At 39.0% G+C, this 24,120-nt stretch overlaps 1 protein-coding gene across 1 annotated transcript in view; it reads left to right on the forward strand.

The window, feature by feature from the left end:
- The window catches only part of UPF2 (UPF2 regulator of nonsense mediated mRNA decay), a gene marked incomplete at its 3' end in the record, with an annotated part of 119,532 nt that extends 97,990 nt beyond the window's left edge, over nt 1-21,542 (forward strand). The window contains exons 16-21 of the mRNA XM_081093303.1: nt 2,839-2,978; nt 3,352-3,456; nt 3,765-3,863; nt 7,918-8,085; nt 17,723-17,864; nt 21,418-21,542. Coding sequence (XP_080949429.1) covers nt 2,839-2,978; nt 3,352-3,456; nt 3,765-3,863; nt 7,918-8,085; nt 17,723-17,864; nt 21,418-21,542 — 779 coding nt within the window. The remainder of the gene's footprint in view (nt 1-2,838; nt 2,979-3,351; nt 3,457-3,764; nt 3,864-7,917; nt 8,086-17,722; nt 17,865-21,417) is intronic.
- Nucleotides 21,543-24,120: the final 2,578 nt, after the last annotated feature.

The following is a 24,120-nucleotide window of genomic DNA, read 5'->3' on the forward strand; positions in this document are numbered from 1 at the left end:
GGGGGCGGTGCCCCAACCCCCCAATCGGCCCTACCCTGAGCGTGACTGAGGGTGGCATCACAACCTCCTGATCGCCCTGCTCTGTGCATGACAGGGGCGGCGCCCCAACTCCCCAATCGGCCCTGCTCTGAGCCCGACCAGGGGCTGCACGTAGGGATTGGGCCTGCCCTCTGCCACCTGGGAGCAGGCCTAAGCCAGCAGGGCGTTATCTCCTGAGGGGTCCCAGACTGAGAGAGGGCACAGGCCGGGCTGAGGGACCCCCCCTTCTCCCCCGAGTGCACAAATTTTTGTGCACCGGGCCTCTAGTAAATAAATAAAATCCTATCTAATAAAAGACAAAAAGGGTAATTAACCGTACCTCCGCTACGCTTCCCATTGGCTAATCAGGGCGATATGCAAATTAAATGCCAACAAAGATGGCGGCCAGCAGCCACGCAGCTGAAGCAAACAGGAGGCTTGCTTGCTCCAGTGATGGAGGAAGCCAAGGTTCCCGGCCTGCCGCGGCCCGGCTCTGAGCCCAAAGGCAACAATGTTTCAATTATAGAAGCTAAACAAACCCCAGATACCTGCTTTCAGCCAGTCGGCCACGGCCTCAGAGCTGGGAGTGCCAGTGATTGCAACAATGTTTCAATTATAGATGGTAAATAAATCTCAGAATAAAGAAGAAAATTAAAAAAGGATATGCTGGGAGCTTCAGTCACAGGCCAGCCTGAAAACGGCCCTCAGCCCCTCACCCAGACTGGCCAGGCCATCCTTCAGGGCAAACCAGCTGGCCCCCACCCGTGCACCAGGCCTCTATCCTATATAGTAAAAGGGTAATATGCAAACTGACCCTAACAGCAGAATGACTGGGAATGACTGATCACTATGACACACACTGACTACCAGGTGGCAGACGCTCAATGCAGGAGCTGCCCTCTGGTGGTCAGTGCACTCCCACATTGGGGAGCTCTGCTCAGCCGCAAGCCAGGCTGATGGCTGCTAGTTCAGCGGTGGTGGTGGGATCCTCTCCTGCCTCCTCAGCAGCGCTAAGGATATCCGACTGCAGCTTAGGCCTGCTCCCCACTGGCAAGTGGACATCCCCCGAGGGCTGCCAGGCTGCCAGAGGGATGTCTGACTGCCAGCTTAGGCCCAATCCCTTGGGGAGCAGGCCTAAGCCAGCAGGTGGTCATCCCCGGAGAGGTCCCAGACTATGAGAGGGCACAGGCCAAGCTGAGGGACTCCCCCACCCCCGAGTGCACAAATTTTTGTGCACCGGGTCTCTAGTTAACATATAAAGTCTATTTCTTTCTATGAAAACTAATGAATAGTAGGTAGAAAATGTTTAAGTTAAATGGAATTTAAATCTGAGACACCAACTTTCTTTCTCAGTATTATTTTCCATGTAAAATAGATCTCACTGAGCTTCATACATCTCAATTTTTTTCAAATTTCCAGACTTGAATGTATCTACTTTAATCACTCTGTACTTCTGTATTTTCCTGTTTTTTTTAAAAAAATGTATTTTTTAAATTCAGAGTAAAAGGGAGAAGGAGCAAGAGATAGAAACATCAATGATGAGAGAGAACCATCGATTGGCTTCCTCCTGCACAGCCCCTACTGGGGATCGAGCCAGCAATCGCAATCAGGCATGTGCCCTGACTGGGAATTGAGCCGTGACCTCCTGGTTCATAGGAGTAATTTTTTTACTTTTATTGGTTGGGTTATTAAAACTCTCTGGGCTTCAGTAGTCCTCATAAAATGGAAGGGTTAAATCACATCATTAGTAAAATTTCTTTCTGTGCTAATTGACCAAGATTCTGTGAGTAAATAACTATTTACTAAACACCTACTGTGTATTTATCAATATATGGCCTCTGAGAAGTTTTGAATATGCATATAAAAGAAGTTCTTTGTTTTTAAGGGACTTCTAATCTAATGTAACACTTCTGAAATAATTTAAAAAATATTACATGGTATATATATTTTTAAATGTAAAGTGCTCTGATAAACTCTCCAAGTGCTTTAGAAGCAAGTAGGGGGCAAAGTAATGGAATTTATATTGAGAAGAGTATTGATAAGCAAGATTGCAAGGTAGTGTGCTTTTTAGTGACAAGAATCTGACCTCACTATAGCAGACGGCGTGGGAGAAAACATGGGAAAGGGATCCGATGAAGCCATATTTGCCTCTTGAAAGTAGAGAAGTAGTTTGGCATTCAGATGATAAGAGGAATGAAGTAGATAGTGAAATGTGGATGAACATGGGGAGGTGGAAGCAAATTCAAGCCAGAGAGTTCCCTCAGGAGGAGAATGCTGTTACTGAAGGAAAAAACTAAGTTCTGTGGTGGCACAGCTGCTAGGTGTGTCAACATATTGCTTTGCCTTTCCTTAGTCCTGATTTGCAGACATTCAAATAGATCGTCCAATGTGATTTCTCCATTAAAGTGACAATTTTATATCTTGAGTTTTTAGAGATTCTTGAAATATTTGATTAAAAAGTGGACCTGAAAAAAAAAAAGTGGAACCCAGGTACATTCTGTATGGCTGAGGTAGCATCTTATGTGCTGCTACTTTTTGCCTTTATTTTTTTGAGACTGAGATAAACAGTTTGAAGCTCTAGAAAAGGGGAAAATGTGTTTTTTTCTTTTTTGTTAGTGACTAAGAAATATATCAGCTGAAATGAAGTTGTTTAATTTTTTAAATGTTTATCAAAATAGTTTAAAATTCTGTTCCTATTTTACTGTTGTTTTGAAAAAAGTGGCTATTGAATTTGCTTAATACATACTTTTAAATGAAGTGGTATTGAAAACTTGCCTTTATCTTTTTAAATGTATTTTTCTACTTTCCTCTTACTTCAAGGCCTAGTAAATGACAAAGATTCAAAAGATTCTATGACAGAAGGAGAAAATCTTGAAGAGGATGAAGAAGAAGAAGAAGGAGGAGCTGAAACAGAAGAACAATCTGGAAATGAAAGTGAAGTAAATGAACCAGAAGAAGAGGTGATGACTTTTATTTATAGCAAATAGGTACATTTGTACTAGAGTATTTTGACTATATGAGCAAAAATTTTCTTTATAAAATAAAATCTACCCCTCAGTTGTATTATAGCAAATGTAACTAATAGTATCTCTGATATAAAATCTCTGGATTAATTAAGGGTTTTTAAAAAGTAAATACTGATCATAAGATTGTTTTTATTATTATTTAATCAGAGAGGAAGGGCGAGGTATGTAGTAATTGTTGCCCGCTGACTTTGCTCTACATTTGGGAATAATAAACAGTTATACAGATGTTTCAAAATCATTTTAAGGCATGTAAAATGTAATAACCCTTTTCAAAATGTTTTAATCATCTAATGTTAAATAATTTCAGGAGGGTTCTGATAATGATGAGGAGGAAGGAGAGGAAGAAGAGGAAGAGAATACAGATTATCTTACAGATTCAAATAAGGAGAATGAAACTGATGAAGAAAATACCGTATGTATGGCTGAAAATTTGCTTCTTGAAATTGTGCAACATTTTCATAGTATTTCAGTTTTAGCCACCAAAGTTTCATTGCTTATAATTATTGAAAACTATTTCTTTAGGTATTTATTTTCAATTTGTTTTCCTAAATACTTTTCTTTAACAAGTTATTTTAATATTTAATAATGTTATATATTTTATTCACTCATTCCTTAAGTATGTTAAACAAGTTAAGTTATCAATACAAAAGGCTCTGTTATACAAAACATTAATGTTAAAATTTCTGGTCTTATTTCTTGGTTTTGTTTTATTTTAATAAGGAGGTGATGATCAAAGGAGGTGGACTTAAGCATGTACCTTGTGTAGAAGATGAGGACTTCATTCAAGCTCTGGATAAAATGATGTTAGAAAATCTTCAGGTATGAAATGTTGCTCTAGTCCAAAATATCTTCTCAATACAAAGCATTGCAGCACATTCAGTTCTGGTTAATAGGAGGGTCTCTACTATCTAAACATTTGCCTCTGCAGCATTTTCCTTATTTGTACAGTTTGCAGCTGCCAGTACTTACATTTCATGTCCTGATTTGTAACTTTCTTTAAGATAGTGTGGGGATAAATGTAGTAAATATAAGACCTGGAATAGAGTAATTTTATTGTACCAACTTTCACCTTTTCTTCCTGAATCATCTCTAAGACCCTTTACTTGCAGTTTGTTTAGGAGTCATACTTTTCAGAAGATAAGTATTTAGGGAAATTTAATTTTGTAAATTCCTAAGTTTGATATATAATTTGAATAACAGAAATATTTAAAGGAATATTAGTTATTTGATGTTTAAAGAAGTGTTAATTGTTTAATGTATTCATGACATTAATACACTGGATTTTAGAAAAAGCTCCATCATCCCAGTAATTTAGAGTAATGATGTCTTCCTATAGAGTTGAAATCTCATAGACTGTTTACTTTAGCCCTATACATCGTAGCTGTTGTTAAACAGTTTGGTGACTTGACAAGAGTGCCTTTGTTGGAATGGTGGGGTGAAAGCTCCTTGGGGTGGGTTTAGTGGAAAATGAGAAGGGAGGAGGTGAAAATGATGGATAACAGATGTAGCTAACTCTTAAGGAGTTTTACTAGAAAGGGAACAGAGTTAAAAGAGGAGGATTGTTATTGAGATTAAAGATATTAGAGTCTGTATATTGGTGGGGAATAATCCTTGAGAGAAAAAATAATGGATTTTACTTTTATGGATGCTACTAAAGCTGAAAGCTATGATAATGTACAAATTACTATTAAAGGGATAAAAGGCCAATTTGCTTCTTGCTACCTATATAAAAATTTGTTCATATTTCTAGAAAGCTCTTAATTTATTAAATAAATCTTATTCATGTCACTTAGGAGCACAAATCAAATAAAACAATCATTATAATCTATACTCCATGTGATAAGATAATAAAACAATTCACTTCATAAAGTAACTTTTCCTATCTTACATGAGTCAGAAGCCACTTATTCATTTGTCTAGCAAGTATTTATTGAGCACTTACTGTGTACTTAACACTGTGCGGCAGCAGGTTTACTACAAAGTAGTATCTAAAAACAGACCTGCTTTCTACTCAGAGAATGTAGTTTTATGGGGAAGGCAGATATTTAACAACTAAACAAACACATACTTTCAAATTGTGATAAATATTCAAGAATTAATAGAAAAGTGCTTTGGTAGAAAGGGAAAGAGCCTTCTTTAGATAAGATAGTCAGGGAAGTCATCTCTGAGATCATGACTTTAATTTTTAAAATAATTTTATGGGGTATATATAGGAGATTTTTAAAAATATATATATATTTCTATTGATTTCAGAGAGGGAGGGAGGGAAGGAGGGAGGGAGGGAGGGAGGGAGGGAGAGAGAGAGAGAGAGAGAGAGAGAGAGAGAGAGAGAGAGAGAGAGAGGGGAACATCAATGATGAGAGAGAATCATTGATCAGCTGCCTATTGGGGATCCAGCCTGAAACCTGGGCATGTGACCTTGACCAGAATTGAACCTGGGACCCTTCAGTACACAGGCCGACGCTCTACCTACCAAGCCAAACCGGCTAGGGCTGACTTTTAGAAAAGAGAGGTAAAATGGAGTCATTTAGGTGAAACAGGGGAATGATTTGTTGAAGTTCCTAGGCAGAAAAGAACTAGAAGGTCAGTATTAATGGAACATCGTCAATCTGTGGTAGGGTTGCACAGCATGAGAATGGATTATTGAATGGGACACCTTTGGAGTGGTTTAGCTGTATATGGAGGTGCCTCAAACAAAACTAAAGCAGGGAGGCTGTTGTGGTATGTGACATGATGGTCATCTGTCTTGATAATGCCAGGGCACCTGGAGGGAAGTCTGGATTTGAGCTAGATTTGTTTGGTGCTTGATTGGGTAGTGGTATGGGGGCTGAAGAGTCAAGGATGACACTCAGTTTTTTTAGCTTGGGCCACTTGCCAGTCTCTCTGACAGTCAACAGGGGCAGAGTGCTCAGGCATTCCACTTGGCCATGGTAAGTTTGAGAAGCCTGTGGAGATGTCTGGAGATCAGAAGAGGAACATAAACGGAGTGGTTGTGAGAGCATATTTAAAGCCATGGCAATGCCTGAATCACTCAGGTGTAAAGTGAGAGTAGAGAGAAGCAGATTCAGAGTTGAGCCTTCAAGAACCCCAATGTGTAATCCTATATAATAAAAGGCTAATATGCAAAATCTACTATACAGCAGAATGACCGGTTGCTATGATGCGCACTGACCATCAGGGGGCAGACACTCAATGCAGGAGTTTCCCCCTGGTGGTCAGTGTGCTCCCACAGGGGGGCCGCCGCTCAGCCAAAAGCCGGGCTCACGGCAGGTGAGCGCAGCAGTAGTGGCGGGAGCCTCTCCTGCCTCCACGGAAGTGGCAGCACTAAGGTTGTCTGACTGAAGGCCTAAGCCAGGGGTGGGCAAACTTTTTGACTCGAGGGCCACAATGGGTTCTTAAACTGGACTGGAGGGCCGGAACAAAAGCATGGATGGAGTGTTTGTGTGAACTAATATAAATTCAAAGTAAACATCATTACATAAAAGGGTACGGTCTTTTTTTTTTTTTTAGTTTTATTCATTTCAAACGGGCCCACGGCTGGCCTAAGCCATCAGTCAGACATTACTGAGGGCTCCCGGACTGCGAGAGGGCACAGGCTGGGCTGAGGGACCCCTCTCAACCCCGCTGAGTGCATGAATTTCATGCACCGGGGCTCTAGTTTATAGATAATTTACAAATCGATTCATCTAACATGATCCTTTCAAGTTTTAAGTAAAAAGTTTATAAATCTTATGAACCTAGGAGAACATCAAGCAAATTCTAACAAATTAGAACTTAGAAATAAAAAACAATAAAATCTTACACCTTTATTACCATTTTGCTTGATTTGCAAGTCTCTTGCAAATATTGAGCCTTTATTAAAAGACTATTTAAATTGTAGTACAGCCATTTGAAAACCTTCATGGCTTTTCAGCATTACCTGCTTAGCTTTGAATAATCATATTTAGCTTTTTCCTTATTTGTGCTCCATTCATCAGACATAGAGGTTTATTTGGAGTTCCCTAAATGCACTGTGCTGTTTCATATCCTCATTTTTGCACCAGTTTTTTCGGTGCCTAAATTTCCTCCATATCCCATCTGCTTAGAAGAAGTCGTATGAAGTCTTTAATGTTCTCAAATGTCCCATTTTTATTCATTTTTGTGTGAAATCTCAGCACCTATCTTATCCATTCCCAGTCAGCCAACTCCATCTCCAGCACAGCTTACTAGTATATAACTTGGATGAATCATATTTAATGAGTTCTTTGAGAGTAGAGACTGTTCTTTTAAATATTAATATCTCCAGCCTAACACAGTAAGTCTTCAGTGAAGGTTTGTTTAAATAAATTGGCTGATAAATCTAGTGTAAATGTTAAAAATAATTGATATTAACAAGCAGGAACTTAATGTGAGCATTAATAGATTCCATTTATTTGGAAATTTGAATTGAGTACTTGCTGTGTGTAAAGCATTGCTATAGAACACTAGGGAAAAGGGCATATACAGTGATGAAACCCACCAGTCTTGTTGGGAGAGTCACAAATAAACAGGCAGTTATGACATGAAAATTATGAGGGAAGGTGTATGCTGTGATTATGAATGAAAGGGCACAGTATATTAGAGGAACAGGGAAATTTAGTAGAAGCAACAACATTGTGTGTTTGGCATGGAGAGGCCGGAGTGACAACCAGGAGCCAAGTCACAGTTCTTCCAAGACAGGTTAAGGGTTTGGGGGCCACGCAAGACAGTGGTTTTATCTGCATTTCACAAAGATTACTCAGACTCTAATTATTGTGTTTTAAGAAATATAACACTTTATGAATTGTTTGCAATTTATATTGACATATGTCAGTGTGCCTTGGAGTATTTATATTCTTTCATTTTTGTCTTTAAGCAACGAAGTGGCGAATCTGTTAAAGTGCACCAACTTGATGTTGCTATTCCCTTGCATCTCAAAAGTCAGCTGAGGAAAGGGCCCCCACTTGGTGGTGGTGAAGGAGAGGCAGAGTCTGCAGACACGATGCCATTTGTCATGTTAACTAGAAAAGGCAATAAACAACAGGTAAGAAACTGCCCACTGTATTCATAATTGTTATCAAATATAAGGAGTAACTATATTTTTTAGGTTCTAAATTGGTTTTTTGCCTACAAGGGGAAAAGAGTTGGTAATATTCAGTGGTAGAAATAATTTCATCTAGTATATATTCAGAAGACACATCTCTGACTTGTACAGAATGGTATTTTTGAATGGAAAGGACATTTATTTCAGTAGGGAGGGTTCCTAAGTATGCTCATAATGGGAAAGGAAAAGATGACAGGTACATCTCAAAAAAATGCTCAGACCCTGCCCAGATATCTAAGTTGTTTAGGGCGTTGTCCCTATACACCAAGGTTGTGGGTTCCATCCCCAATTAGGGCATATACCAGCGGTCCTCAAACTTTTTAAACGGGGGGCCAGTTCACTGTCCCTCAGACCGTTGGAGGGCCGGACTATAGTTTAAAAAAAAAACTATGAATAAATTCCTATGCACACTGCACATATCTTATTTTGAAGTAAAAAAACAAAACGGGAACAAATACAATATTTGTATTTGCATGTGGCCCGCGGGCCGTAGTTTGAGGACCCCTGGCATATGCAATAATCAATCAATGAATGCATAAATCAGTGGGACAACAAATCGATGTTTCTTCTCTCTCTCTCTCTCTCTCTCTCTCAATCAATCTCTCTCTCTCTCTCTCATATCTCTCCATCTCTCTCTCTCTCTCTCTCTCTCTCTCTCTTTCTCACACACACACCCTCTTCCTCTCTTTAAGAAAAAAAAAATTGGGTAAAAATTTTAAAAAATAGGTTGATAATGAAAAAAAAGGAAAATTCTCAATTGTCACGGTTTTTCTTAAAAATAATTGTTTTTGATTGTTTTTGATTATGAATGCTTCTCCATTCTCCTTAGATTGCTTCCCTCTTCTTTCCTGTACTTCACAGATGACCCTCAGAATCATTTCCCTGACTACTAAGCTGTTACTTCAGGGATTCATACATTGACAGCTTACATCCTGCTGAGGGAGATAGACAAACATCATATACTTGCAGATAGTGAAAAGTGCTATGAAGAAAATAAAGCCCAGCTCTCACACACAACTCTAAGATATATCATGCATTACCAATGCTGTAAGAACATTTTTGAAATCAAGCTGTTGCTTAGAGTTGATGGAATCTTGTGGTAATTGACAGCATTTTCTTGTTTAGTGGTATGTAAAATAATCTTCTAATAGAATCTTAGATTCTATGAAATAGGGTAGCTACCACAGCTTATCTTAGAGTCCAATACCTGGCTCCCACACTCATTCAAATAGTCATTTAACAGATATTTATTGTTTATTTGCTACACACCATGTACTATTTTATGTGCAGAACATTAGGCAGGCAAACAAAGTCCCTCCTCTCTTGGGAGATTTCATTCTATTTGTGGAAGGCAGACAATAAAATACATAATGTCAGGTTGGTAAATTGCTATGAAGGAAAATAAAACAAGATAAGAGGATAGAAAGCAACTGGGTTGGGCCATGAGAGGTAGATTGCTAATTTAGGTGCATGATCAGGGAAGACCTCTAATAAGGTATCACCTATAATGGAAGGGATATTCTGTTCCCTCCCTACCAGTGCACTCTCAAAGAGATGATTGCCTAAGTTTTATCTCTGCTTTTGTCATGTAATTTCATAGTTACACAAAGGATCAAAGTTGCACAGTATACCATTATTTTGCTGTAGTGCAGGTAAATCTTGTGATTCAAGAACTATATGCTAATTAGAATGTGGAATGAACGCTGGAAAGGGTTTATATCATGACTCATTTTAATAGTTAACTTCAACTTAGGTTCAGAGCCCTGTTGTAACTTTTTCAGACACTGTCCTCCTAATTCCTTTCCAGCCATAAGGTCTTTCTTCATTCTCCAATTACGGTGCGTTCAGGAAAGTTTCACCCTGTCCCACCCTCAGGTCAAAGTTAAACTCTCGTCTGTCCTCCACTCATTCTCTGGAAAAATTAGGAATTCTTTGAACTTTGCACACCTGCTGTCCTCAGTGCACATGGAACTGCTAGTTTACCACAGTTATCAGGATACTCAAAGTTCAGACTTTTTGCTTTTCTTGGGACTAAGTTCTCTGTGTTCGACTTTTCTATTTCTGTCATCACATTTTAGGTCTGCTTCATTTTATTAGTTTTTAAAAGCTTTCAGTTCGTAATACCAGATGTTTGGGCGCCAAAAAAGGGGTGCTTTTGCCTCCCCTCCCCTATTTATCCCCCTATATCCTCTTCCACCTACCCTCACCCCCAATCACCACACTGTTGTTTGTATCCATGAGTTCTTTCTCTATTTTTTTCTTTTTTGCTCAATCCCTCTATCTCCCCAACATCCTTGCCACCCAGCAGAACTGTTTGCCTGCTTTTTATGCGTCTGTCTCTATTTCGCTTGTTAGTTCAATTCATTAAATTCCACAGATGAGTGAAATCATATAGTGCTTATCTTTCTCTGACTGGCTTATTTCACTTAGCATAATACTCTCCAGGTCTGTCCATGCTGTTGCAAAGAGTAAAATGTTCTTCCTTTTTATGGCTGAGTAGTTTTCAGTTGTGTAAATGTACCATCGCTGTTAAAAAGGTTTGTTTTTTATTGTGAAGGGCAGTACATACAACTTCAGTTAGCAATACCTTGGTTCCTATTCCCTTGTAGCTCTTGCAGCTCTTGCAGCTACTGAAGGAATATCATTACACAAGAGTAAATAAGTTTTTCATTTGTCCCTCCATTTTGTGAGGCACACATGAAAATTCATTATACTTTTGTCATCTTGTTTAACCCCATATGACCTTTTCAGAATGGATAGGCATAAATGAAATAAAAACCTGTCTTAAAAATACTTTTGCACTTTGAACAATAAATTTATTTCAGCAGACTTAAATTCTAACTCATATGGTTCAAAATAAGACAGTGTGCTTATTTCTTAGAAGGAATATTTTTAGTTTAAAGTGGGTAGATTATATACTGTGTAACCCATGTAACATTATACAAAATGAGAAGTCCTTCTTAAAATGTCAAATTTTAATTTTTAAGGAACTAGTTTTATTGAACTTTATTAAAAAACATTCTCAAACGTGAAGTGAGAGTTCAGAGTACTTGGTTATTAAGTACATTTTAAACTCAAACTTTATTTGGAATTTTGGAAAATCTTCAACTTTATGAACATTATTTGAAGAAACATCACTGGTCTTTTGTGGTCTGAAAAAGAAAATATATTTTGTTCAGATTTTTATTTCTTTATTTGAGTTTTGGGTGTTGGCCCTTTGGTGCAACGGTTTTTCTAGAAATGTGAAATGTGTTGCCTTTATAGGAATCTTTGGTTCTTAAGTGAAAGATCTCTTTGTGCACAAATTTGTGCTCAGAAATAACTTCCTCCTGTAGTCATTAGGAAAACAAAAATTTATACCATTGAGGTGAGTAGGTAGAAAGAAAGAAGGATAATTCTATTGATAATTTATTTCTAGGTTTAAATATTTATAAATTAGAATACTGAGTTGAAATAAAATGTTTTGATTACTAAAATGTTTTAAATTAATAAAATCATGATGTTTTAAAGCTATTTAATTATTTTAAACAAATGCACAATATATTATAGTTTAATGCTTGTAAGCAACCCTTTTTTTCAGTTAATATTTAAAAGGAATCATTTGTTTTACATGTCTTTTGACTGGAGTAATTGATACTATCTGTCATAGTAACTTGGGATTATGTATATGTATTTGGATACATATATGTATTTTTTCTCAATTTCAGCTACAGTTATGAAGTAGCTTTATTTTTAAATTTATTTATTTTTAATATATTTGTACTGATTTTAGAGAGGAGGGGGGGGGGGAGAGATAGAAACGTAAGTGATGAGAGAATCATTGATCATTCATCAGCTACCTCCTGCACACCCCACACTGGGGATTGAGCCTGCAACCTGGGCATGGGCCCTGACTGGGAATTGCACCTTGACCTCCTGTTTCATAGGTTGATGCTCAACCACTCAGCCACACCGACTGGACTAAATTTATTTTTTATTGTTGACAGTTTTATAAATGTCCCCCATTTCCCCCCACTTTTCCTCCTCCACCCAGTCCCTTTCCCCATCCCAGGCCTTCACCACACTGCTATCCATATCCATGGGCTATACAGATATGCATATAAATTCTTTGGTTAAAATGTTTCTGTCCCGTCCACACACCTCCCTTCTGAGATATGTCAGTCTGTTCCATGCATCCAGACCTCTGGACCTGTTTTGTTCATCAGTTTATTTTGTTAATTGAAGTAGCTTTAAAATACAGTGTAAATCACCATTACCCATTATCATATTCCAGGAAATCTAGTTGAGTGACTATAGTTTTTGCCATCTAATTTGCTATAAAGTAGTACCTCTCAAAGTATCTTAGCAGCTTTATGGTAAAGGCACATGGAGAGGGTGGCGTCAGAAAATTTGTCTCTTGTGCTCCCTGTATTTATTACTGTCTCTTTTCTATTCTTTTAAAGCACATACTACATGAGAACTTTCCCTTTTGTAAAACTTGTGTCAGGTCATAAAGTGTTTTTGTCTTTTATTTATAACTAGAGGCCTGGTGCACAAATTCATGCACTAGTGGGGTCCCTCAGCCTGGCCTGCAGGATCAGGCCAAAACCGGCTCATTGACATCTCCTGAGGGGTCACGGATTGCAAGAGTGTGCAGGCCAGGCCGAGGGACCCTATCGGTGCACGATCGGGCCCGGGGAGAGACACGGGAGGTTGGCCAGCTAGGGAGGGACCGTGGGAGGGCTCCAGGGCATGTCCAGCCCATCTCGCTCAGTCCTGATTGGCCGAACCCCAGCAGCAAGCTAACCTACCAGTCAGAGAGCGTCTCTCCCCTGGTGGTCAGTGCACGTCATAGCAAATGGTTGAGCGGCCTTAGCATATCATTAGCATATTATACTTCGATTGGTTTAACGGCCGACCGGACACTTAGCATATTAGGCTTTTATTATATAGGATTATTTCCCTTTAGAAGATAACTTTCTAGAAGAAATTGTTAGTCTTAGAAATGAATAGAAAGTCTTTATTTTTCACATTTTTTATCAGATAATTCCAGAATTTATTTTGCAATATTTTATGCTGTTTCATTAGTATGCTTAGTACCATCATCATTAGGCTTGACATTACTCATTTATGAAGGAAATTTTAAATGTTGTTCTTAGTAATCTCATAAGGGGAAAAAATGGCCACTCTATTTTCTTTCTGTGTGTGTTAATATGACAGATAAAAGCATATTAGAATTGCAGCTTGTGATTTCATGGTGATCAAGAAATTATCTATCTACATTTCTTATTGGGCTGGTATGATTGAGTACTTTGTAAAACAGTACTCTGTCACTCGCTCTGTGTTTGCATATATTTACCCTTGCCATCTCAAATAAGTCATCTTATTTGATACTAGGAACAGAGAATGTCTTAAAAGCTAATAGATATTTTATATTTTACTGAGTCAATACTCAACATTGCCTAGAATTTCTACCATAATAAAAATAATAAAGTAATTGTCATAAGAACAATAAGTTAAAATCTATTGATTTCATACTATATTTTAGATGTTCTTTTATATGCAATTATATCTTTAAAATTAATATATTAATTTATGTATCTCTGTTGATTTATACTAAAAAGGTATGTTTTACTTACCTTTACCTCGGATATATCTGCTAACCAGATTTCTCAATGGTTCTATTAAGAAATTACTTCAAATCCACATTCTGGAAATTATTCTCATAGTTATAGTCTTCCTCTCTAGAATTTGACATTATTCCCTCTTGTGTTATAGTAATTTGGCCCAGCTCTCTTTACAATGTCTACTTTAATGAGTTTTTTTTCTACCAATAGTTTATAGCACCTGAATTTGAAATACAGGTGCAACAGAATGCTTTCCACACGAATAGTGCTGAAAAAAAAGAAAGAATTTCACTATGAATTATTATGACATTAAGATAACTACTGTTTAACAAGAGTAAATTTATTATGTTTTGTTTCACATGTTGGATGCATATAAACTCATTCTGAGCTGAACTTTTTCATTAACTTGGGCAAGTCCTGGCAGATACAGTGCATTCTGCTATAGATCACTACACAGGCCTAAGGACAGGTGTATAGATGTAGTTAAGGATTTCAGTTTCTGCTTGTTGGTTGTCAATCTCATTTTGCTAAGAAGGTGATTTTTTAAAAAAGTGACTTGTGAGTTTATTTTGCTAGTAGTTTTATTTTCAGAATGTATAGGAAATAGTGAGGGAGACTGTTATTCTGAACTTTAATACATTTAAATGCATTACTAATAGGTAATATTTATGGAGTACCCATAATGTGCTAGGTACTATCTTGTGCACTTTACGTATTTTTTACATACTCATTTAATCCTCACAGCAACCCTAAAAGGTAGTATTGACCTCCTCATTTTACCTATGAGAGAAAGAACATTCTTAACTGATTAGCTAGGTCACATTAATAAGTGATAGGGCAGAGGTATGAACCCAGTCTGACTACAAAAATTCAGCACTGCCTGGCAAGTATGTATTTCATGAAATAATTGATTGTAATGTAGAAATGAAAGGAAACTTGGAGAAGGGGCAGAAAAAAAGATAGTATAGAATTCATAATTGTGAAAGCAGGAAAAATTGACCATCATCAGACCCATATACACTAGAACTGGGAAATAAGCAGCCTACAACCAGCAATTTTTAAAGGAGATATGGTTCAATAAAATGAGGTGCTTTCTTAAAAAACTGTGTCCAGGGTCATGGGGACAAGTAAGGGTAAATCCCACTGCTTGTGGAGAGGGTGTGGGAAAAACACCATTAACTTTCCTTTTTATCAAGAAGAAAGATTTCACCTTGAAAGGGCAAATTAAAGATTGAGTAAAATCACATAGTGTCAAAAGGGATAATTTATTTATTTTAAATGAGTCCTAGTTTTCAGGCATAAACAAATTATATTCTCAAGGACTGAAAGACTCATAGTGGGCAAATATTTCCTTTTGCAAAGAGCAGGAAAAATAAATTCTGAAAACTATACAGTCTAGTAAAGTTGATGTCAACTTTTAGCATAATTCTAGATTGGGTTTTAAAATAGATGGTTTTGGTGATTAGGAAAAGAAAATTAAAACTAAAAATATTACTGTATACTCACTAGAATGCCTAAAATAAGCAAGTATTGACAAGGATGTGCAGGAACCAGAACCCTCTTCCACTACTAGTAGAAGGGTGCAGCCACTTTGGAAAACATTTTTGCAGTTTCTTAAAAAGTAAAACACACTAGCTAATTCCAGCAGTTTTCAGTTAAAAGAAAATAAATGTGTCCACATAAACATTTGTACGTGAATGTACAACTGTATTTATAATAACCCAAAACCAGAATCACCAAGTGCTATCAACAAGCAAATGGATAAACAAATTGTAGTATATTTATACTAGGGAATACTATTCTCCAATAATTCTACAATAAAAAGAAATGAACTGTTGATACATACAACAACATAGTTGCATTTCAGAATCATTGTGCTAAGTAAAGAAGCTGGATAGCCCTGGCCAGTGTTGTTTCGTGGTTAGAGAGTTGGTGTGTGCACTGAAGCACCTCAGATTCAATTCCCAGTCAAGGGCATGTACCTGGGTTGTGGGTTCGCACCTTGCCCCGGTCAGGGCGCATACAGGAGACAATCAGTTGATAGATGTATACCTACCTACCTTCCTTCCTTCCTCCTTCCCTCCCTCCTTCCCTCCCTCCCTCCCTCCCTCCCTCCCTCCCTCCCTTCCTTCCTTCCTTCCTCTCTCCCCCTCTCTCCCTCTCTCCCTCTCTCCTTTTCTCCTTTTCTCCTTCTCTCCCTCCCTCCCTCTCTCCTCTCTCTCCTCTCTCTCCTCTCCTCCTCCTCCTCCTCCTCCTCCTCCTCCTCCTCCTCTTCCTCCTCCTCTTCCTCCTCCTCCTCCTCCTCCTCCTCCTCCTCCTCCTCCCCCTCCCCCCCCACCTCTCTCTCTCTCTCTCTCTCTCTCATCTTTCCTTCCTTCCCTCCCTTCCACTCTCTCTGAAAAGCAATGGAAAAAATATCCTCAGGTGAGGATTAACAAAAAAAGCAAAAAAAAAAAAAAAAACAACTGGATAAAACAATATGGATTGTATAGTTTAATGTATATAAAATTTTAGAAAGTGCAAACTAATCAATAGTGACAGCAGGTCAGCAGTTACCTGGGGGTTGGATAGAGGAAGAGGTGGGTTACAAAGAGGGACAAGAGGAACATTTAAAAGTGATGAATATGCTCATTATCTCGTGTATGTGTATGTCAAAACTCATCAAAGTGTACATTTAAAATATGTACAGTTTACTGTAAAATATACCTCACTAAAGTTTTTTTTTTTAAGATGGTTTGAGCTCATAATAGAGAGTAATAGTTGCAAAGAATTCGTTATATCAAACTTAGTTCATTGGGGAGAGGGATGCGGTTTATGCTGGTAGCTAAATGGACTACCTTAAATATATTTTTGTTTCAATATGTGTTACATTTAATTATCTGTATTGTGATAAATACAAAATGTAGTTAGTTGGTTTTGTAGATTGTCTCACGACCGCACTTAATATTTTTCACTTCATGGTATCTGGCCTTAGTGTTCTGGGTATTAACATTTTAAGAAAAACATTGACTATGTACATCATAAACGAGAATAAATCCCAAGAAAGGACATCTGAGATAATACAGAGAATCAAATTGTCAACTCAGATTCAAATGAATTAGCCTTCTTGTGCAGTTTTAAGCTTTACTAGTAATTTTAAGAATACAGGCATTTAAAAGGCATGGGTCAATCAGGCAGAAGTTTGGGATTCTGAGCACAGCTCTCCATGTCCTTCCTTTCTGCATCAGACATGCCTTTGGTTCAGAGTGTTAGAGGAGGTCTCTTTAAGTTAGGGGTGCAAATTATACACAGCAGAGAGAATTTAGGTTACAAAACATCTCCATTTATTACTCAGATAGTTGCATAGGTTTTATCTTACTTTGTTTACCTTGCACAATTATAAGCCAAGGACATCCTGCTAAAAACAAAAACATTCCATAGATAAGGACTCTCTTCCATAACAGAACTAGATCTTGTATGTCAGTTCCTTAACTCTTCCTTCTTTCCAACATCACAGCTATCTTGAGAACTATGAAGGTCTGTGAATACTGAAGGTGGGCTAGATTTGTCCAGTATGGTTCAGGAGGGCAAAACTGGTTCCAGAGGATAGAAATGAAAAGGATGAGATTACAGTTTGCTACATTAAAGCCTTTCTGACAATTATATGAGAAGGTCTACAAAATGGAAATGCTCTCATTGCTAGGTGTGTGCTGCCAAACAGGGTGCAGGGAAGAGGAGCTTCTGCTTTTCATGCAGGTTGAACTTGATGGTCTCCACTTCCCATCTAAATCTAATAGGCTTGTCTTTAATAAAGTAGTACTATTTTCTGTATATGTTATTAGATTTTACTGTCTTTACGGACTTACAGGAAAGGAAAGACATTATTATTTTTCTAAACTCATTTACTTCTACTTGCTATTTTTTTTGAAATCTTTTTTTTCCCTCTCTTGATTTTCACAAGTCATTTGTGATTTCCTTTTTCCCCCCCTCAGTTTAAGATCCTTAATGTACCCATGTCTTCCCAACTTGCTGCAAATCACTGGAACCAGCAACAGGCAGAACAAGAAGAAAGGATGAGAATGAAAAAGCTCACACTAGATATCAATGAACGACAAGAACAAGAAGATTATCAAGGTATAAAACTATTTATAGGACAGAAATATAAAAATTTGATTCCTTTAGAGCTTTTAAAATATAGAATATAAAAGATATGTTGACCTTTTCATACTGTGTATATATATATTTAGTCTGAGAAGTTGAATGTTTTTTGTAGTCCATTCTATCTTCATTTTTTTCTCACCTATTTGTAAAATAAAAATAATTGTCATCATAATTTGCTAATTCCATAATTAATTTAGATTCCATACCATTAGAGCTATGTTTGCAAATGAGATAATAAATTTTTAATCATGTTGTCAGCCAAACTGTGAGCAAATTAACTCAACAAATATTTATTATCTTTTTTTGCCTATTTGGGAATCCTGGTCTTGAGGAACCTTTGTTCCTTCTGATTTGAAGGGTATGCTATATGCTCAAATTAGACTCTACTTTTATGTAGACATACTTCACATTCTTGGATTAACTGGAACCTTATGCAAAGAATCCATGGATACCTCATAAGCCAGCTTTTTGGCATCTCTGTGGCACCCAGATTCTGGAGCCATAATATGGTCTATATATATAAAAGCCTAAGCAACCAAATGACCAGTCGCTGTGATATGTACTGACCACCAGGGGTCCAATGTTTAACACAGGTGCTGCCCCCTGGTGGTCAGTGTGCTCCCACAGCCAACCTCCTGCGGCCCCTGCCCCTGGCCAACCTTTTGCTGCCCAGATTGGCCCCAATCGCCGGTCAGGCCGAGGGACTGCACCCGTGCACGAATTTGTGTACCAGGCCTCTAGTTGTTTATATAATACTAGAGGCCTAGTGCACAAAAATTTGTGCACTCGGGGTGGGGGGGGGGTCCCTCAGCCCGGCCTGTGCCCTCTTGCAGGCTGGGACCCCTCAGGGGATGACCACCTGCTGGCTTAGGCCAGCTCCCCCGGGGATTGGGCCTAAGATGGCAATCAGACATCCCCCTGGCAGCTTGGCAGCCCTTGGGGGATGTCCACTTGCCAGTGGGGAGCAAGCCTAAGCTGCAGTCAGACATCCTTAGCGCTGCTGAGAAGGTGGGAGAGGCTCCCACCACCACCGCTGAACTGGCAGCCATCAGCCTGGCTTTTGGCTGAGCAGAGCTCCTCCCATGTGAGAGCACCCTCACCACCAGAGGGCAGCTCCTGCATTGAGCGTCTGCCCCCTGGTGGTCAGTGTGTGTCATAGTGACCAGTCATTCCCAGTCATTTTGCTGTTAGGGTCAGTTTGCATATTACCCTTTTACTATATAGGATAGAGGCCTGGTGCACGGGTGGGGGCTGGCTGGTTTGCCCTGAAGGGTGTCCCGGATCAGGGTGAGGGTCCCGCTTGGGTGCCTGGCCAGCCTGGATGAGGGGTTGAGGGCCGTTTTCAGGCTAGTGGGCAACTGAAGCTCCCAGCCTCTCCTTTTTTTCTGTTTTTTTTTTTTTGTTTTTTATTCTGGGATTTATTTACCTTCTATAGCTGTCACTGGAGCTGAGAGCCGGCTCCAGCTCTGAGGCCCAGCTCCAGCTCTGAAGCTGCGGCTGGCTGAAAGCAGGTATCTGGGTTTGTTTAGCTTCTATAATTGAAACATTGTTGCCATCACTGCTGCTCTAAGCTCTGAGGCCGAAGCTGGCTGAAAGCAGGTATCTGGAGCTTGTTTAGCTTCTATAATTGCAGCATTGTTTCTTAGACTGCAGCTCAGAGGCCGGCAGCAGCAGGCGGGGAACGTTGGCTTCCTCCATCACTGGAGCAAGCAAGCCTCCTGTTCGCTTCAGCTGCCTCGTTGCCGGCCGCCATCTTGGTTGGCGGTTAATTTGCATATCGCCCTGATTAGCCAATGGGAAGGGTAGCAAAGTTACAGTTAATTACCATGTTTGTCTATTATTAGATAGGATTGTACTGACAAACTGCTTTTAAAAATATATATATATATATATATATATATATATATATATTTTTTTTTTTTTTTTCCTATTGATTTCAGAGAGGAAGGGAAACGGGGAGAGAGAAACATCAGTGATGAGAGAGAATCATCGATTGGCTGCCTCCTGCATGCCCCCTACTGATGATTGAGCCCACAACCCAGGCATATGCCCTAACCAGAATCTAACTGTGCCCTCCTTCTTGGTTCATAGGTTGATCCTCAACCACTGACCCACACTGGCCAGGCTGACAACATGCTTTTTTGTGCAATAAATTGTTGTGTAAATAAATACTCAGTTTTCTGTCTTTAAATCCCACATCTAGCATCTCCTCTTGCAGTCGACAGCATTCTTTTTAAAAATAATATAATTTTTTATTGTTGAAAGTATTGCATGTGTTCCCCTTTTTCCCCCATTGGCCCCTCCAGCCCATGCCCACCCCCCACCCCAGACCTTTACCCCCCTATTGTCTGCATAGACAGCATTCTTAATAATCCTATATAATAAAGAGCTAATATGCAAATGGTCCTCGCGCTGGGGCCAGGGGACCTGAGGCTGCGCCCCCCTGCGGGGCTTGACGGTGGTGGGGCCGGCCGGGTCTGGGTCTCGTGCGATTTCAAGGTGCGCGTGGGTGGGTGGGGACTTGACTCTGGGTCTTGCAGCGCACACCTGCCTCTGACAGGAGGAAGATTTTCATATACATTTTACTAATTTTCTTTCATCTCTGACACTTCTATTATAGAGGAAGGACAAATAGCAATATTAAAAATATTTTCTCTAATTAATTCCCTCTTAATGTGTATAAATTTCGTGCACTGGGCCACTAGTCTATATATATAAAAGCCTAAGCAACCATCCAACCGTTTGGCCAATTTTCTAGTAGCTATGATGCACAATGACCACCAGGGAGCAGATGCTCGAACCAGTAGAAGAGGGAGCCTGATTGCTTGCGGAACTGGCTGTGGATTAGGTTGCTGTTGGGGCACTGTTGGCCCCAAATCTGCTTCACCCATACCCTGGACCCATCGGGGGATGTCGGAGGCCCGGTGCACTGATTTGTGCACTGGTGGGGTCCCTTGGCCTGACCTGCGCCCTCTCACAATCCGGGACCCCTCGGGGGATGTTGGAGAGCCCAATCCCCGCAGGCCAAGCCGAGGGACCCCACCGGGCCTCTAGTAAATAATAATAGCTAATACTCAGTATAACTATGGGCCAGACACTGTTTTATGTACTTTTTCAAAGAATTTAATCCTCACAATTCTATAAATGATTATTATTCACATTTTACATTTAGGGAAACTCAACCCAAAGTTCACAAGTAATTAGTAGCAACGCTGGGATTTGAACCAATACTATCCTGTTCCAAACACTGCTTGTAATTACTGTATACTGCATCTCATACTGTTTTACTGCCTCACAAGATACTTACATAGAGCCAAATTGACAATAAGGGAGACATTGGGTTTTAAAGAGTGCATCTCATTTCTTGATATGATCTTTCAGTATTTAATCATTTTAATCTGTTTAATGGTCATTTTTCTTTAGTCAGCAACCTGACTGAACCTGATCTCCCTAGGGTTTTTTATGCTTCATGGGGGAGAACATTTACCAGAGTTCACCACCTTTTCTGTTTTGCTCCTCATGACAGAAATGCTGCAGTCTCTTGCCCAGCGCCCAGCTCCAGCAAACACCAATCGTGAGCGGAGGCCCCGTTACCAACATCCAAAGGGAGCGCCTAATGCGGATCTAATCTTTAAGACTGGTGGGAGGTAGGACTGTTCCTCTCATTTCTCCCTTAGCTCTTCTGTGAATAAATTAGGTAATTCTGGATTATAGTTAATGATAAAGACCTAATTATTAGCAAAATAGAAAAGTCTTTGTGTTGTAGGTATTTGAGAAAAGAAACCTTATTTATAAAATAGTTGGAGGTTTTTGGTTTTTTCTTAAGTCTTGATTTTAGCCACACTGATTTTGGCTTTCACTCTCCAAGGGGTCTTTTCCGTTTTTAAGTTTTTTCTTTTGCAATTTTAGAGAAGACTGGTTTATAGATTAGTCTGAGAGAAACCATAGGCTTTGTGTTAGGATCTCTCAGGTCAGTGTTTAGTCATCTTAATATTTACAAAAACTCAAAACCTGCTTGCTATACTTTCAAGCAAGCAGGTTGCGTTTGTTTTGAGTTATTTTGTTTGTTTTTTAAATGATGAAATGTCCTGCTGGGATTTATGTCATTTCTACTTGAACTTGAATTGCTAAACCTTAAATAATTAAAACTCTATAAGGAATTTCACATAGGACATGTTTCCTAATAAAGCCTCTGTTTTTTGTTGTTGTTTTTTAAATCTGCTTTTAAAGAATGAAATTATTCAAAGATATTCTGGGATCTCATCTAAAACTTATACCATCAACTCAATTTTCTTTCTTGTTGTCGGGTTATGACCCAAAGTGGCATTGGCTTTGCTGCTCTTACTGAGCTCTCTCTGAGGATTAGTGTTTAGGCTGAAGCTATACAACAGACCCAAGATGTCACCTTGTTTTGGGGGGCAGATGAACAGGTGTAGAAGGAAGTGTGCTGGGAGTAGTAGCAGGAGTAGCTTATTGTTGAGGAGAGTCACGAAAATGCAGATGTTGTTTGAGCCTATGTCTTTTACTCACTAATATACTTGTGTGTTCCTAATGATGGTTTTCTTTGAACTATATGTTCAGGCAACTTGAATCAAATTGAAATTTAGAAAATTGGTTTGTCATGACTGTTTAGGGATCTGTTTTTAACGTCTGTTAGCTGTAATGTTTTTAGAAATTCAAATTAGAAATGCTGGGGAAAAAGGAAAAGAAATGCTATACAAACCCATCTAATTAAGCATAGTAAGGTATTAGGTTATATTTAATTATCCAAATTTCATTAAACTTCTTTAATAAAATCTTTTATTGCTGCCAAAATGTAGAGGCAGCTAGCTAGGTTAACATGCCATGGAAATATTAGTTTCCTGCTTTTATATTTTTTTAGAGTAGCTTTAAATATATATCACAGTGTTCTTGATAATATCTGTTTCCTTTTTTTGTCTTGTGATTGGAGGAAAGAATTGTTAGAATATTTTTTTCCTGATGTTCTCTATCAAGTTCACCTGTCCATATTGCAAGTGTAGCATCTTCCTAATTGATACACAATTGATATCTGTAGTAGGGTTTGCTCCTCTCAACTTACATGCATCCAGCACCTACCAGGGATTCAGTCCTACACTATGGAAAACTAAAAAATCTGGGGAAAAACATGTTAACCCTCAGTCTATTTCTATAGTCCACTGGGAAAACCAAGTACAGGTAACTTGAGAGAGCTAATTCTGCCCTGGTCATATCCTTTAAAAAATCATTGAAAGTCTGTTAAGTACCAAGCATTTCTTACTTAGGCGGTAGGGAACAAAAATATTGGAAAACAGTAGAGTAAACTTATATGTTATAATGGATGTATATATGAACACAAAGGCATGCCTTTCTTAATTTGGCATCAGTTTTTAAGTCATTTTTCAAAATTTTTGTTAACATTTCCGTTTTTCTTTCCTCCCTCCAGCTCTGCCTGCCCCTAGTTAGGCAAACTTGGGAGAATTGGCCACATTTGTTCTTTCTTACCTCACACTGTGAGGCTAACTGAAATCTGCTGTCTTCCTGCCTTTTCACTGAAACTGCCTTTCAGCCACCAAGCTGCCTCTGAATGCTTCGTTCAGGAGTCTTTGAGGCTATCAGAGCACTTAGCATGTGGACCATCCTTTTCTTCTTGGCACACTCTCTTCACTTCACTTGGCTCTGCTGTCTTCTAGTCTTTCTTTTCTTTCACTGACTCCACCTACTTCTGTCTCCTTATTCCTTTCTGGACTTGCCTCTGCCTAGAGATACTGTGTCTTTAGTTTCTGACTATATCCAACTATCTTCTAGACAGCCACCTAAATGTCTCAGAGGAACTTAAACCTCAGTGTGTCCCCAATCCCCAAGCCACTCTGCTCCCGTTCTCTGGCTTAGTGAATAGAAACACTGCCCACCCAGTTGTTCAGACTACAAATTTCCCTCAATTTCCATATCTAGTTAATTAACAAATTTTCTAATTCTACTGCTGTGTGGCTCTTACACTTTCCCATTTTATTCCACTTCTACTGCAAGATCCTACATCCAGCTACCATCACCTCTCATTGAATCATTGCCAGCAGCCTCCTGATCGACTTCTGCTTCAGTTTCAACCCCTTCTATTTTATTGTCTCTCCTGTACCCACAGTGTTCTTTCTAAAATGAAATCCGCTGTTTGATTATGTGAGCTCTTTAGTGGGTCCTCATAGCTTGTAGGATAAAGTCCAAACTCCTCCAC

The sequence above is a fragment of the Myotis nattereri genome, assembly GCF_964212035.1.
Source record: "Myotis nattereri genome assembly, chromosome: 1".
Taxonomy (NCBI): domain Eukaryota; kingdom Metazoa; phylum Chordata; class Mammalia; order Chiroptera; family Vespertilionidae; genus Myotis; species Myotis nattereri.